The sequence below is a fragment of the Strix aluco genome, chromosome 6, assembly GCF_031877795.1.
Source record: "Strix aluco isolate bStrAlu1 chromosome 6, bStrAlu1.hap1, whole genome shotgun sequence".
NCBI classification, from domain to species: domain Eukaryota; kingdom Metazoa; phylum Chordata; class Aves; order Strigiformes; family Strigidae; genus Strix; species Strix aluco.
Window position 1 is genome coordinate 30,531,618 of NC_133936.1, and position 17,743 is coordinate 30,549,360.

A 17,743-nucleotide genomic window follows, 5' to 3' on the forward strand; every position below is an offset into this window, starting at 1 on the left:
TCTTGCATTATTAAATGAAATCAATACCAAATGAAAAGCTATTTCTTATTTTTTACCAAGCCCACAATCTGTACAATAGAACAAAGCAGTACAGTAGTCACGCCTTCCTGAAAACTCACAGTAACAGCGCATACCAGTAAAAATATTTAATCCAAAGGTATCTCAAATAATAGCATTTCTGACCTCCTTGAGTTGATCATTGCTGCCCCATGATGCTGAACGTTTGTGTGAGCTTCTCTTCTTTTCTAAATATTCTTCAGCCCAGGCACTTTCTGTCTGCAGCAAGAAGATTACAGGATTAATTAAAAAAAGGTAATTCCTACTTTCTGGCAGAATATTTTGAGACAAATTAGAAGAAAGAACAGCGTTAAGATTTGTTAGAGTCAGAACTGTGAGTGAAAAGCAATCACTGACTAGAAGCCTGTCTGACAAGTAAAGTATGAAAAAGTAGAGTGAAACTATGTAATTTGAAAAAAAAAAACCTAAAAAACAACATGAAAACACAGCTTTCAGACCTACTCCAATACAGGAACGTGCTAGTTTCCCTTCCAAATTCTTGAGCATAAGGCAGTATTAACAGCCAGATGTACCACAAGCTGCTATAGAGCTTGGAAGAACCAGTACAACAGTGCTGAATTTGAGGGAGATGGTATATTTTATTTCCTGCACAGATGCTGACCTTGTTATTTCTGATGCATTAGCAAGGGTAGCTTGGTGTAAACATTGTGAAAGCCTACACCAGTATAGCTTCAGAATCTTGTTCTTGCTCAGAAGAATGAGAAAAAGGAAGGTGAGGCATATAAACACCACTAGAGCTATTGCAAAGCAAGGAATTAATTTTTTAATGCCTCAAAGCGCTTCAGGTTCATAGTTGTCTCAGGCCAAGCACAAAGCAACACAGATAATCACAGAATCATCACATCATAGAATGGTTTGGGTTGCAAGGGTCCTTAAAGATCATCTAGTTCCAATCCCCCTGCCATGGGCAGAGACACCTTCCGCTAGATCAGGTTGCTCAAAGCATCATCCAACTTAATACTAAGCTAGTTTCACTAAACTAACAAATTCATTGACATTTAATAAAGAAACTTGCAAACATACTGCAGTGAAAAAGTTCTGAGAAATTCAAAGTATCATTAAGAGAAACTGTATTTATTTAAGGTAACAAAACGCACAGGCAAGTCTGTGATAATACTGCATGCTTTAGGGACAGTTTGTATTCCCACCTAATCATGTCCAGAATGGCCTTGAAAAGCAGTGAACTGTAAAGGCTCTAAGAAAAGGGATAATAACATCTATCAAGAATCTCCATGCAGTCACAAGAAATATACCTAATGAAAGAGGGGGAAGGATTTCTGGAAGCAGCTTGCACACTGAAATAGCCAGCTGTTGCCACAGTGCAGTTGTTACCATACAGTGGTGATCTAGCTAACTCATCCTTAGGAGTCATTGATATCTCACATTCTCCTATAGACAGGAACTTTGATTGCCTCAAATCCTTCACATCTACAGTGTGCAACAGTTGTTCTTACATTTGAGATAAACAGATTGCAAGTCACCTTATTTACCCCATCTGTACTCAGAACACAGAAATTCACCAGGCCTATGATGATGTGGTATTAACCCCCATTTTGCAGGGGAAATGGAGGTGTAACTCCAAACATACAGGTTGCAATTCCCATTGGCTTCAGTTACAGATATAAATGAAACCTCCACTATTTTCCATCATCATCGTTCCAAGTCAAAAAACTAACTAGGACAAATATGTATAACAAAGGTAGTAGGGTTGCTTTGAAATTCCTATTTCATAGCAACATTAGAATCCACTAGAATCTGTTTTTCCAGAAAAGAACTCACTTATCTTCACCATAAAATAGAAAAATTGATAACCCTCATCCCCAAATACCAATCTTTGTCTAGGCAATTCTCAAATGTTAGTCTGGAGTCTCATCCTATCCTCTAGCTCCTGGGACAATAAGTTTCAGTCACTAATTTTAACTTCCCAACTCAGCACAACCATTACACTTGCCTACAGGAATCTCATTAACACTCTAATCAGTCTTTGTATTAAATTCATATTCAAGACTTTATGAAATAAGTCTTGAATCTTAAGTTAAATTAATATCTGATTCACTTTGATGCCCATCCTCAAAACAAATAGAAATCTTTTTAGAACAAGAGTAGGTATAAGACATTAAATTATAGGAAACCTTTACATCAAGACAGAAATGTAATACTATTTTAGCAACTCTCTTCCTACTTATTCCCTGTATTTTGTTTATAATACTTATTTTCAAGAAACACTGACCCAACAACCAATAGACGAAGAGGGATTTCTGTTTCTGTAGGTTCTTAAAGTACTACTACTTGCTTATTAGTTGTTAACATTCACAACATCCTTCTGCCTGTTCTAGAATTACAGAAAGAAATGAGTTTAAGGCTGAATTTCTCAAAGGTAGTAAAACACTTGGAAGTCTTAGAGGCAAAAATTCTGCAGTGAAATGAATTATTCTTTAAGAATTAAAAAATACAAAGCAATTGTCTCATTTTAACTTGTACTTTGACATAGCTGTACTTCAAATGGTCACAGGCAAAGCCAAAACAGTTTGATTCAAGGGAGAAGAGACACAAGATTACAAACACCTGTTTTAGAAGCACTTAAAGCAATATCTGCATGTATGAATTCTAGCCAGACCCTAGGATGCTCAATAACACACTTATCATCCAACAAACATTCCACATGTACACAATTCAGTCTGGTTTTATAGACAGGTTTCATCAAAATAATCAGTTGAAGCATGAGTCTGATATACAGAGAATCTCTGTGTGACCTGGGATATCTTATACTGCTCTCAGCTATGACCTATGGGCATCTCTGTAAAGGCCTGCAAGCCAAAGTGTGTCACTAATTGCTGTCTCTGCCCAGTCTGCTTCCTACATAACTCTATGCCCTCATGCCATAAACCACAGAATCAAGATACACTGCTTACTCAACTTGAAAATCTTTTATATCTTAATAAATTCAATTCCTGCTCCGTAAACTTTTGAAATCTGAATGCACCCATTTCACATCAGACTTTGTGAAATCTGAAATTACACGCTAGAGCCAGAATATCTTGTAAGTGAACATCTACAGCACATCTACAGAAACGTTAAACAACACAAATGAAGAGCCTATACTATCTTGGGAAACTAACTATTGTATTTAAACTTGTCCCTAGCTCAAACGGTTGCTCTCAAGCACACCAGAAAGATTAAAAGCAACACCGTCTCATCAGTGTTGTATCAACACAAGCGCTGGAGGTACAGATGTATGTCTGTATCCCAAAGATTTCTACTGGTTTGATAAATTTTAAATTAGGAAGTGCAAACAGATCATTCTATTTCCCTCAGCAGTATACTAGCATCAATCACCACAAAATATACTAATTCTGCAGAAATATCCAATGCCCTTTACAGTCTTCCCATTAATCTTTGCAAATACATTTCCCCTTATATATGAAAGTCCCATTACCATAGCACCTAGATGTGTCAGAATTGAAAAAGACAAAAGAAAAATGTAAACCAAAAAGGATGATATCTAGCTGCAAAATACACAGATTATAAAAGCCCAACCATGACTCATTAAACTGCAGCTAAACTGAAAGAGGTCAACTGAATATAGCAAGTACTTTGGCAGTAGTATAGAAATATAACTGTTTTGAAAAAAGTATTATCCTAAGAAATCAAATAGCTAAGGCACCCACACTGGTTTAGTTCTGCCCTTTACTGACGCCTTGTAATAGCTAAACACGAACAGTAATTCCTTGTATATCATACACCCTCATTCATCCTCTTCTCTTACTATGATTTGTTTACCCTTTTCACCCCATCTTCTACGCATTTTTCCAATTCATTTGCCTGCATAGAAAACTTGTTCCTCAGCTCTCCTTTCTTCACCAGTTTCTATTTCCACTTTATCCACATGGGCATATTCCCCTAACACCTTACTTTTCTACTGATCTGCTCTTTGAATTGTGGTTCTTTCTGCAAATTGTTGTGGATCTTGAGAAGGCCATACAGTAACAACCAATGCTGCAGTCATCATCTGCTCAACATCCTACACATTTGAGTAGACAGTACACTGAAACGGACATGGCCACATTTCTGTTATTGTTACCAAACCTAAGGCAGGCTCAAACTCAAGCATGAGCCACATGCTGTTGGTTTCTCTTCCAACTGCATTTTCTGTTATGTTCTTTGGAATTGGTGGAGACCTGGTGTTGAAACCATGGCCTAGAAATAGGGATTTAAAATCTGATATGCTTGGCTTTTCTTTCACTCTACAAGTTAGCAAAATCCACTGCCAGACTACACCCACAGAAGGAGAAATTAAACATTGGGATATTTTATGGAAAAATCCATCTTGAATCACTTCTGCATACAGTTGGATACCATGTAACAACAGCTCCCTGTAAGGGGAGTAATAAAACAACTGTCATGATAAGCATATAACTCTTGTAACGTGGATTTCATTGAATTGCTTGTTGGTTCTGTCTTTACAGGTGGCATAGGACTGAACCATTAAAAGCTTGTGAAATTTTACCAAGGTGTAGAAGTTTACTGGCAAATCATGTACTTTTTTAACACTTCCCAGCTGAGCTAAATTGTCTATACTTCATGCATAGATCTCAGATGAACATTAAACGCCTTCCTTTTACAAATAGAGGATGAACAGCCTATCACAGGAAAGGCTACAATAACTTCTATACAGGCACTACAGAAGCTTTTTTATTCAGTTTTAAGACAGACACACATATACGGAGTCCCTAAATTCTCTTGTATAAATTTAAACGAAATAGTACGTTACACCAGTGCTATCTAGTGCACCGCACACTGTAAGAACAATGAGACAACAGATGTGCAATACACTAGTGTTTTTCTGAGGCAAGAACAAAATAAAACTCTTAACAGATATTATAGTTCACAGCTTCTTCTTAGTGAAGAATGCAAATAATTCACATACATAACAGCAACGGTAGGATTCCTGCAATTTGAAAGTGAATAGGAACTTGCAAGCAAGAAATCTAAAGTGAATGTTTTCAAGGGAAAGGCTTCTTGCATTTAAATCCTGCCTTCACATTTAAATACATCAAAGACAAAAATCCATCCTACCTGTGTGGCTTTGTCTCTCATACATGGAGCAGCTTGTCCGTGATTATCACGAGGCCACTGTCCAGCAAGGTATGGAGCAGCAAGTGTATCCAATGAGGAAGTCCGGCGAATAATGCTGGAAGGGCTTGATGAAGGTGGTCTGGATTTGTCAGCTGGAATAAGAACACTTGATTAGAAAGCAAGGCAGATAGCTTAATTATTTTAATTGCCTACAAGAAATCATAATAACATAGCAGTTCCTATTTGATAAGTATACAATAAGATACTTTTAGTACAGGAATTAAGTTTGCTTTTTCAGTCTCTATTCAGTTTTAATAAGCAATGAAATGTGTTTTTATGGTTTCCTTAAAAACATCCTTATGTCACAAATGTTCCATTGATACTCACATACCACCATTTATTCCCTCAAATGTGCAACAGGCATTGGATTCTTAAATGATGAAGGCTTGGAAGAAATAAAGATAGCTACATAAGGGCTATCATACATAAAGGCTAACAAAGAAAATCTGTGCTGAACTTTTTCAATTTAATGCCAAGTTTAGAGTTCACCCCACTAGCCCTTTACCCTTCACCTACTTTAATGCAAGGGACACTATAAACTGACATGTTTTATTAACTACCCAGTATACAATATATGGCAGATTCATAGAGTTATGTCTAACCCTTAGATCCAGAAGTCAACTTTGATAAGGTAATGATTTACACTTTACAAGATAATCAAGACATTGCCTCCCTTTACATGCTACTTAGTGACTACATTCATATTTGCCTGACACTATGCCTTCTGCAACACCTCATTTTTAGTGTTTACACTGATACCACTTTTCAGAACAATTTAGATACTGAACCAGAACCCTTACTGAAAAAAAGTTAAATATAACAAGCACAGGAAGTAACATGAGAAAAAACAATACGGTTAAAAACAAAAATTCGCATCTATCCCATCTGTCAATGATATCTTTAAGTGGCAGTAAAAGACTACGCCACAAGCTAATAAGCGTAAACACTGGGAAGAAACGCTCCTCAAAATAATACTTGAGGTTTGTCAAATTAATGAGACGAGCAAGCAGGAAAGACCCAGGGTTTAGATATAAATACATGCTCAGATATTATGTGTTACTAGCTTTTCTGGATGTAAAATTCAAATCCAGATATCACAATGATACAAGATTGCTATCAATTCAGCTACTCCCCACATAATTATACCTGAAAAAATTGTGTATTAATCTTACCTATAATGAATACACAGGCCTAAAACAAATGGCTAGAAAACAGCAAACAAGATACAGAGATCAGATGGAAGCTTTACAAGGGCGCTGGAAAAACTCAGTCATACGTCCTTCCTGACTGTGCCTTAGGATGAATCCTACACTAAAAGTATACTTAATGTAGCAATTTGTATTCTACATAAACTCATTTATGGGCAAAAGAACTAGTGCCTGACTCCTAGTCAGAAAATAAAAACACTGCCATCAGAAGTCCAGAATTCAATTTCTAAGCAGTTTCAACCTAGTAAAGATACATAAATATTAATAAAACCTGTCAGGTATAGATTTCATTGGTGTGGACATCATCTTTGTCTCATAGAACACCAGTCTTCCAAATGTAAGTCTAGTGACATTCTATACTAAATATCCTCATACAAATTTTGCATTGTAAGTGTACACATTAAAAGCGTGAAAAATATTTCACTTCATCTGTAAGGAAATAGTTATCAGCACTATAATCAGCCACATTCACTTAACGCGGTCCAGAAACCTCATCTGGTTTACTGTTTCTACTAGTGCCAACGATGTTAAATCTTACTACTGAGCTCACAGCAGATCTGCTCTCAGGAAGTGGCACAGAGCTCGATTTTGGAGTTACCATGTGCTTTAGACCCCTGTATCAAAGAAATTCTCTGACTACTACTACCACCATACAGCACACTGAAGGGTGTGTTTGTATCAGAAGATTCCAAAACGATTCCTTTTATCTGTACCATAGGTGAATGTGGCATGCTAATACAAGGTGTCATTCCTTAAAAATTACACTTGCTGCCAAAGTTATATCAAATATGTTATTTGTCTCAGAAATAGCTGCCACACTCTCCCTATTTTTCTTCTGAATTATTATTCTTCCTCTTCAAGAAGCTTCTCTCTTTTTACCGTCATGAAACAGAAAGGATGTGGAAAAAAAAAATTAAGAATCAGGAAGTATATGTAGTCAGTCACATCATCTGCAAAGCCACTGCAGCAGACAGCTTCAAAACTCAAGCAGCAGAAATTGTTACCCTCTCTCCTTCCCCACAAAAAAAAAGTGGAAAGATTATTTTGCTGGGCACACAGAATGGAAACTGAAGAGCCTGTTTACTATTTAAGTTCAAAGGAAGCTTGAGCACAAAGCCTATAAATACTCTCTTTACCTCCAATTTAAAACTTCCTTCAAGGACCTCTGTTTTCAAATTACTTTTATTTAGATGTTTGGGTATGTTTTACTTACTTTTCCACCTTCACAACATATCTTAATACAAATTGCCAAAGTCTACTACACAACTCCTCTTGCTATTTTGAAACATTTCAATGGGAACATATACAATGTTGTCATTGCACTTTCCTCTACAATACTTGAAGCAAGTGTTCAGCTGCTATTTTCCCTTGATGTGACCTACATAACAAGAGATCTGCCTCCACAGAGATAACAGTTGCAACAGCTGTGGCTGATGAAAAACAATGGAGCTATTTCATCAAATAGACGCTTCTTAAATATTAGATCTGTTTTAATTGGCCTGATTATCTCTTTAAACCAATATTTGTGATAAATATCAACCCTCCTATCCATCCGTCACTACTCTAAATCTATTTAGAAACAAAGTCTTTCTGCAATCTGGCTTCAAGCAAAGTAAAATAATAGAACAAAGCATAAACAGAACATACACAATATGAAACAACAAAGTCCATAATGTGAGAAAATAACAAGCAAGTTACCATGTCTTCACGAGTCACTGCAGTACAACTGACTGACTAAAGCTGCTACAGGTAAACTGGTATCACACACATCTATTGCAATCGTGAAATCAGGCACCTCCAAAGGCAATTTAAGCTAAGGCAGTCTAAAAATGTGTCTGAAGAGCAAAACTGAACAAACGTTTACCAATAACTAACGGAAAGGTAGGAAAGAGAGCACTGATTTGGGAGTGGTCTTAACATACAACTACAATTACAACTGAAAAAGGAAATGACAGTGTGAGGACACACGCTGTTGAATTGAATACCTAAAGGGAGAAAATTGCTATATATAAAAGAAAGGAAGGGGGGGGGGGGGGGGAAAGGGGGGGGGGGAAGGGGGGGAAGTTCTAACACATAAGAAAGTCCTAAAAGACAAAACACTCTGAAAACTCATCTTTCAATTTTTCAGGAAAATTTTAGAACTGTTGTTAGAACTGCAAAATAAAGATTACTGCTGAAGTGTAACTTGAAGATTGATCTTACAGTCCTATTGATATCCTTCTACGTATTTGAAATCAAAGTTTTGAGAAAGGAAAATAAGAAGTCCAAAGAAAGATCTTCTAACAGACACCATGAGAAAACTAAACAAGACTAGCAAGCAGCAGAAAGAGTCGCTGGAAAAGCACAGGACACCATCAACCTCACAAAGTTCCCTGACAGAGTTCTAACTGAAGCTTTTTATACAGGTAGGATATCCAAAAAAAGCAAGAAAGAGTGAAACGTAACTAGCTTTTCTGGCATCTAGGCATACAGCTGACCTTTTTGTTCTGTTCTGGGCAGCCTTTTCCTCAGAAAGGATATTCATGGGATCTCTCCCATGCATAGCTGTCTTTTCCCAAAAACTCAAACACAACTGATCTCAGGGGCTTCACCTACTTTTTAATGTTTTGTTGAAAGTATTCAACTGGCTCAGACAGTATTGAGAACAGGCACACAGCACAACTGTGGATATGCCCTCTGGAAGACAATCTTGGCTATTATCTTCTCATATATGCAAAAACTACTCTCACTCTTGCTTCTAGTAATTCAAAATGATCCCTCAGTAAAAGAATGACTGAATTAACGTTGTTCTACAAAATCAAACCTCAGAAAGCTCAAGATGTTCAAGTTACTTAATTCTAATGAATGAAAACATTTTGAATCCAAATAAATTCCCCTGAAGTGTTAGCCACAAAAAAAACTGAAGTATGATGCTGCAAAGATGATTCTTTACACCTACCATTTGTTAAACAGCTTAGGTAAGCAAAGCAGGCATGTAATGGTACACAAAGCCTTCTGTACTCTCCTACAGTAGTATCTTTCATAACTACTACAAAACCTTGGTAATTGATGTTGACAGGTCTGCAGCTATTACTGTGTCACTCACCAAATTCTTAAAATAAATAAATTTTACAGTGAAATTTGAGTGCCATGGAGTTCCATTCCTTCTCCCTACCCCAAGGAGGGGTTCACATCTGAACTCTTTAAACTTTCCAATATACTCCTACAACAATTTTCATCATTTCCTTTCACAGAAGTAGGCTTTAATCTTCCACATAGCATTCTAAACAACTAAAGGTCTATGTAGTTCCAGATAAGACTAACCGATTTTTCTCCCTAATTTTCAGAGTGAGTTTAAATGTCCAATACAGTCAACTGGAATAAACCACAAAGTTCAGCATCCAATAAAGAAAACTCTCACAACCTCAAGGCATCTGAAAGGGTCAGTAAACAACTGCTATGGCTCTGGTCTTGGCCTTCATGTTTACACAGCCTGGTGCATTATAATATTTTTGGAGTTGAACACTTCTGAGAAGATGTGTTTTATGTAAGAACACAAATAACAAGATCACATTTGATCTTTACTCAGTAGATAAACCAAGAAAGAAATAATAAAGGTAGAGCATACACATCTATCTCATTTTGCAAGTCTACTAGTAGGTGAAAAGAACTTTCTCTAACAGGGGTGGTTTGCACACAGGTAGAGGTGCATATGTGAAAACTGAATCAAAACTGAAGATTACAGGGCAGACCTCGCAGCATAGAAATAAGGCCACAACAGTGATGGGAAGGACAGAGCACATTAATGTGCAAATAGAAGATGAAGTCTGTGAAATAAGCGCTAGAGACTGCAAGGAGGGAAAGTAAAAGATGAAAACTGAATAGCAGAAAGATCTGAAATTTAAACACATGCAGGCAATTAAATGGACACTACTCTTCTGTTCTCACACGTCTTGTAAAAAGCTAGGAGTTATCTTAACACAGTAGAGCAATCAAATGACTTATTTCTTTCTATATGCTAATTCTTAAGACCTAGTAAAGATGTTAGCATGGCCAACAGGCTTCTACGCAATGATCTGAAGACGTTGCAACTTTTCCACCCTAAGTGGTCTGATGCACGCCTTTACAAACCACTTTTGAACCTGGATCTCAAGGTTAGTCATGCTGTTCCACATTCTCCAGGCTGGGATATTGTGTCTTGGGCAAGAGTTTCTATAAGTTCACAGGAAGAAGATAGGATTTTGTGATGTGTATAAGGCCTTTCAGATTACCGATTAACAAAAATCTCAAATGAAGAATACACACATTCCTCAATCCAAAACCTCAGAAAACCTTTAGAAAAGCCTAAATTACTCTTATCTGAAAGGCAAAAAATCTGTTTCAGAACCTACATGCCTTTGTGGCACTGCTCTCTTACACTGCAAGCAAATGGTAATCTTCAAGTGATATGTCTGATTAAAAAGAAAAAGAAAAATTAAGTCACACAGACATTAGCTTAAGTACTTGTACCAATTGGTTATGACTGTCTAATCTGGCAGCATCATTTCTCAAGAGCCAGGATAGAAAAAAAAAAAAGAAATAAACCCAATACTGTAGTCTGGTTATAATCATCATTTTAGAAAGAGGGAGCAATGTTAGGAGCATTAAAGGAATTGCATTGGTCCTAGATTTCTGCATATATACTTCTGTGTATTAGTCAACTTTATTGTGTAGATTACCATGCGCAATTTAATGAAAAAGAGTAACTGTGAACTCTGGTATTTCAAAAGTCACAGATCTTTCCAGACTTGAGGACATTACCAAAAAGCCTCACTCATGCATTTTCGGGTAAATTTTTATCTTAAGAAGAAAAAGGACCTAATATGTAAGCCTCTGTTATCCTCAACCAGATGCCACATATCGCTTACATTTCAGCATTCCCAGTATGCTTTAATTATTCAAAAACATTAAAAAGCAGTTTGCTACTGAATGTATGCCATTCCCACACTATCTTCTACCTTCGCTGTAGTGCAAGCTTGTCATCACTCTTAAGTTCACACGTCCTTCTGCAGGGTTCATGTTGAAAGTAACTACTAAGGGAGCTACTGAATACTGCTTTCTTACATCTACGTGCAATGCCTACAGTGCTAGCTAGTTTTCTAATCGCAAACTTGCGGTCACTGTTTGGATCAAAAGCACACACCATCTGGCACGAGACGCAGACACGGCTTCACAACAGCCCCCAGACCCCAAATTCACCTTCCGCTTGTACCGAAGTATCTCAAGTAGGGCACATACCCTACACCACTGCCTCTCCCTCATCTGGGAACCTTTGGCAGTCTTTGCGGAAGTGCTACAGGAGCGGCTACAATTCCCCACACGGCACGCCCGGCTTTCTCTGTCCCTCTTCGAAAAGCCAGGAAGCACCAGAGCAGCAACAAAAGCAACAAGCCCTTCACCGCACACCCGCTGCCGCCAGCCCGAGGAGGCTCAGTGCGGGCACAAGCCCGGGCGCAGCCCCGGCCCCTGCCTCCCCCCGCGGCAGCGCGGCGCGCTCGGAGGCACACACCGCCGGGCAGGGGCACGGCCGAGCCCTGCCCGCCCGCCCCCCGAGACGCGCCGGTGAAACTCGGCCACGCCGAGCCGCCTCGCCCAGTCGCCCGGGAAGCGCCCTTTGCCGCTGGGCCCGGCCACCGCTGTCCCGCGTCCCCCGCCATTCCCCTCCGTCAGGTAACGGCCGAGCGGGCGCACCGCCTCCCCCCCCCCCCCCCCCGCAACGGCGGCAGGTGCGCGGCGCGGGCGGGCCGACGGCAGCGCTCACCTCTGCAGACGGGGGAGCTGGGGCTCTTCCTCTCCGGGGAGCTCCTGCCTTGCTCCGGCGAGTGCCGCCGGTGCCGGACCCTGCCCGCCACTGCAGCGCTGCCCTCCGGCAGCGGAGGCACCGGAGAAGAGCACGGTGAGGGCCCGCAGCCCGGCGGCGGCGGGGGAGGAGGCGGCGGCGGCAGGTGATGGGGCCGCGGGGGGCTCCCCCGCGCCCCGCCGGCACGCGTGGGGCTACCCCGCGAGGAGGCGGCGGCCGCTGAGGCGGCGGCGCTGCTTCCCCCTCCCCCCGGCGTCTGCGTGGCCATGGCGGGGCCGCCGCGCCCGCCGTTGCCGCCGCCGGTGGGCGCCGCGCGCGTGGGGCTGATGCTGCGCGAGGCGGGCGCCGCGCGTGGGAGACCCCCGCCCGGGGCGCTGGCGCCGCCGCCGCCGCTCCTCGTGGGGCTGCCATGTTGCTGCTGCTGCTGCTGCTGCTTGAGCTGGAAGGGCACCGTGGCCCGCATGGGCTGGAGGCGGCTGCTCGCTCCCGCTCCGCCACCCGCCGCCGCCGCGCCGCCTCCCCCCAGGGAGGTGCCCGGGGTCGGGGAGCCGTTGCGCCTCACACGCTGGTGGGACATTGTCCGCCGGGAGCCGCGGCTCGCGGGAGACCGTCGGTGGCGAGGGAGGAAGGGAGCGGCGCGGGGCGCGGGCAGTTCCTCGCGGCAGTCCAACGCCTCAGGCGGCCGCGGCCCCGTCCCCTCTTCGCCGCCACCGTCCCCAGCCCGGGGCGACCCGCGCTGCTGCCGCCGCAACCTCCGTGCGCCTCATCAACAATAGTGCCCCGGCCGCCCGCCCCGCCCCCCGCGCCCTCCCATTGGGCGCGCGGCCGCTCGGCTCGCGCAGCTACGGCGCGCCCATTGGCTGCGGAGCGCGCTCCGGAGTGGCCGAGCCTGCGCGGGGAGGGGGAGGGGGCAGCGCTTAAAGCAACACGCGGCTGACGGCGGGGCCGCGCGCTGCCCGCGCCGGCACGTGCCGCGGGCAGGGGCGGGCGAGCGAGCGGCCCCGGGACCTTCCCCCGCCGCCGAGGGCGACCTCCAGTTCCTTCCCCGGGGCCGAGCGGCGGCCGTGCCGCGCCCGCGCGAGCGGCCCGCGGTCACGTGGAAGCCGGCAGGGCCGGCGGCTCCGCTCACCCCTGCCCCGGGCCCGTCCCAAGGCAAGGGCCGCACCTCAGGAGCGGGGCTGCTCGGTTATTATCAGCTCTAAAGGCACCGCACGAGAGGACGAGGGCTCAGCAGCGGTTTTACCCAACTGCGTTGCCACCAGCTGAGCATTAGCGATGGTGGCACCAGATACGTGGGTAATATCCGGGCAGACTTGACCCCCTTTTCCCTTAATGGCTGCGTTTACTCTTCTCCATTTGATTACTTACATCTTCACTACAATCTTTTAACTGCCGGCATCCTCTTCACCTGATTTATATATTAGAGAAGAGAATACACGCATGAAACAGGCCTTAGTTCATGTGTTAGGATTATTTAGATGCAAGGTAAACACTCTTTAGCACCTTCAAAACTTGAAGGAATCAATAAATCCTCTCTGTCTTTATTTACTTATGCCTGTTCTGGGCTACCAGAACCTACCCAAATTCTTTTCAATATTGGCTCTACAAGTTGCATGTTGCAATTGAATACCATTGCTATGACACCACTGCTGTGACAACAAATTGCATACTGTTCTCTCTTGGCTTCAGCTTGGTTGTGCTTGGGCTTGGTTTTCTCTCTCCTCCTTTCTCTGCTGTGTCTGATCGAAGCCTACTTCACTCAAAAAGCCCCAGCTTCCCCTTTGAAGAGCTCTATCCTTGCGGCTAACAAGTTTAACAAACCTGAAAAGCAAGACTGTGTGCACGGGCCCTTCCTAAGGATGTCTGGACACTGGTCTACCTAAACCCTTGAAGGTTAAAGCTCTTGTCAGAGTCAGGAGCTTTTTATGAGAAATCAGTCTGGCAAAGGAGAACAGAACTGATGCATTTCTGGTGATGAGGTTGTTACAAAGTTAGCTCTTGCATTCTGAATTAATTAAATTTCTTTTGAAGGACATTATGCTTGTTCATCGGTACATACTAGTAGTATGGCCTGCAGGATAGCTGGATGGGTCAACCGAAACCAGCTACAAGAGGCTGTTCCTAGTCTTGAGAATTATCTTGGGCTACTCCTGAAAGTGACTATGTCAAGGGAAGGCACCAGAAGCCTGGCAGATCACCATCAGTCCTACTATATCTCTTTCTTCAAGTGCACAATTTACTTAAGTCACCTTATAAATTACACACATAGGGCCACTTCCCAGCCCTTTTCTTCTAGCTATCACAAGCACTGCTGGTACAATGTGGCAAAGCAGCAAAATCCCAGGTAACCCACTTCATTAGTGAAATAGCTGGGAGACAGTGCTCTCCTCACCAGGAATGGCCGAGAGGCAGAGTGGGGTATGAGCTGCGTACCGCCAGCATTGGAGGTGAAGGGATCTCGTAATTCCCTTGGTGACTCCATGTATATACTGAAAAAGGGTATCTGAGCTTCATACTGCCCCACAGGTAGAAAACCAGCAACCCAGCATGTCTGGAGAAATAAATGGAACCTGTCTGCTGCTTTGTTGGCAGCCCAGGACAGCGCACGGTTATCCTAAAGCAGGTTAACCTGTGCAGCATTTATTTCACTTCTTTGCTGCAATTTTCAGTCAAGAGCAGAAGACGCAATCCTCTTTGCAGCTCTTCCTGCTGTGACAGCACCCGCTGCCAGTGCCAGTACAGTTGCTCAGCAGGCTTTCATTCCTTGGACAGTTTATCCTCCCCAGAAATACTGGGGTTGTTTGGAAGCAGCGTGCCATAAAGATATTTTTAAGGCATAAAATATTCCAGACACATTCTAATTCCTGCTACTGTTTTGAAGAGGCCAAAAATGAAAGGTATTGATTCATATTTATTTGCATGATGCATGTTATGGGCCAAGTCACGACTCTGAATGCAGAAGATATCTGTGACAATTATAGTACTTCCCACATTATTGTCACACTGCAAAAATGGCACCGCTCCACACAGTTGTTATGAGGATATAAAGCAAAGCATTCATGTATACTGCTCATCAGCAGTTGTAGTGCTTTACATGCATTAGATGTGAAAGTTCAACATGTAAAGTCATGTTACTCAGACCTAATCAAACACCTCGTACTTCATACATTTATTTGTTTAAACTGTAACAAATGTGTTACAACAGGATCTTACTCCTACACCTTATGGAAATAATGGAAACAGCTAAAGCAGGATTATGGATTACTTGAAAATAGTTCTGAAACATTTTTTTAGTTACACAAAAAAATCCGAATACAAAACCCCAGCCCTGAATAACTTGGATCCAGATCCCCCCAGACTCTCCTTGTAATTCACACCTCCCAAGCTCTGGGTTTTGTTTCAGCTGTCACACTCCTTACTGCCTTTAGGCTTTGCCAAATGTTGTCCAGGCCAACTTTGAACAACACATTTCATACGATTTCACGTGGAACCTTTAGGCTGGGATTTCCTCACATCCACGACAACCTTACTCTGGCCATAACAGCTAATGTAATGGTGCCAATAGTGATCCAAAAAATAGCAATGAAACTCATTGTCATCATAGAGGCTGTGAGCCTTCTACCAGTATCACCTGAACAGCCTTTTAGTGACCTTAATCACTTTAGTGACTCCAAACTCACTGGAGTCACACGTGATCCCACATACACAGGATCCATCTCTGCGTCTTCAGCTCCTCTCTACCTGGTATTTTAATCAACCCATTGGCCCGCACGAGGTGAGCAGACACTGGTATGCTCAGATCCCACGCTGAAGTGTCACCGCTGAAAGGTGATGAGCACACCCACCTCCCACCGACTTGGAGGCACTCAGCACCTAACCAGAGGCCTGCTGAAATGCACTGCTTTGTCGTCATTGTTGGGAGATTAAATGTAGGTATTGCAGACGTCCCCTTACATGCAAGGTGTTGGTCTTTTCTCAAAATACAGTGTGTAGTAAAAGCTGCAGATAGATACAAACAAATCAGTCCAAACGTTGGAAGCATATCAAGAGTGCTCTCAAAGGCAGAATGATAAAACACACATAGTGGCATGAACAAATCTGCAACCTGCTGAAAATAGGGATGTAAACAAGTCAGGGAAGTGGTCAAAATAGTAACCCACAATGAAAAGCAGAGAAACAAGGGTCAATGAGGTTTAACTAAGTTCACAGGCCCAAATCCCACTGTACAGATATTAAAACAACTAATACTTAGGGAGTTTTGTTGTACTAAGGATTGAAAGTTTTTAAGTAGAACCACTCACTGCTCATAGTAATGTATATGAAAAATGTACTGTTAAAAATAATAGTAATAACAGCAATAATAGCAAACCTTATGGAAAATGACTGTGCTCCAAGTAGCTTCAAATATGTTCATGTCTTATTCCAAAATTAAATTAATGCAAAGTAGCACATGTAAAGGAGCAATCTACTGCCTGAAACTGTTTTTTTACCTACAGTTGTTGCAAGCAACGTTGAAGGTTGAAAGACTAAAGATTCTGGGAGTCTAATCTAAACATAAGATTATGCCCCAGGATATTTCACTGCATTTCTCATCTCTCCCCTGCAGAGTAAGTTTGTTTTGCTTGTTTATGTGGGTGTTCAATATCAACAGGAGAAAAAGACATTTTAAAAAAATAGGACAAATATAATAGAATTTGCTTCACACAAAACCTGTAAGATCCTAGTTAATATTCCAGAATATCTGGGGGGATTTGAGGAGGCAAGCAGATTGAAATAAGGTATTAAGATTAAAACAATAAAAAACAACAGATGGGACCTTGGACAGAAATCAAACTACATGCGATAAGCAAGAGACAACTTAAAGCAAAATGCGCTCCTGCCACATTTTATGAAGTACAATCTTTAAGAAAAGTTGTCATATAAATAACATCATGAGGCTTCAGTGCCTCGCTGGCATTAAGATAACACATTTTTGACAAACAAACCGCGTTTCTCAATGCAACACTTAACTGCAGGCTTGAGAGATATTTTCACTGCACGTTCATGGCACACGTAACGTAACCTAGAAGTACGTGACTAATTTCTTTGGAGGCCGGTGCCGAGTTCACCTACATGCAACATGTTTTTCCATGCATACGGATCAATTTTCTGAACACATGTTAAATGACAGCAGCAACACTAAGAAATAACCTTGTTGTGAGTGTGTAGCTGCTGAAGAAGTGGGGCAACCGGAGTCACGCTTGGTTCACCAACAAGAGCTCTCACCAGCTGAGAGTGACTGCAACTGTTCTTGGGTTCTGTTGAGGGAAGAGAATGAGCAGCAGAAAAGGCGCGTTGTCCACCACATTTCTCAATCTTTGGTTTCAGTAACATTGAGAGAAGTGGCCTGGTTCATTTAAACAAGACACAGTTTAATCTCCCAAAGGTATCCTGCAAGAAAGGTGCTGAATGATAATTTGCACATAATCCCTCCCCTCCAACAATAAAACTTTCCTTCCTTCTA

At 42.3% G+C, this 17,743-nt stretch overlaps 1 protein-coding gene across 1 annotated transcript in view; it reads right to left on the reverse strand.

Moving 5' to 3' along the window:
• Nucleotides 1-12,990, reverse strand: part of FAM117B (family with sequence similarity 117 member B) — a 30,036-nt gene extending 17,046 nt beyond the window's left edge. The window contains exons 1-3 of the mRNA XM_074829413.1: nt 12,202-12,990; nt 5,155-5,306; nt 184-276 (exon numbers count right to left, since the gene is read on the reverse strand). Coding sequence (XP_074685514.1) covers nt 184-276; nt 5,155-5,306; nt 12,202-12,817 — 861 coding nt within the window. The 5' untranslated portion in view covers nt 12,818-12,990. The remainder of the gene's footprint in view (nt 1-183; nt 277-5,154; nt 5,307-12,201) is intronic.
• Between the last annotated feature and the right edge of the window lie 4,753 nt (nt 12,991-17,743).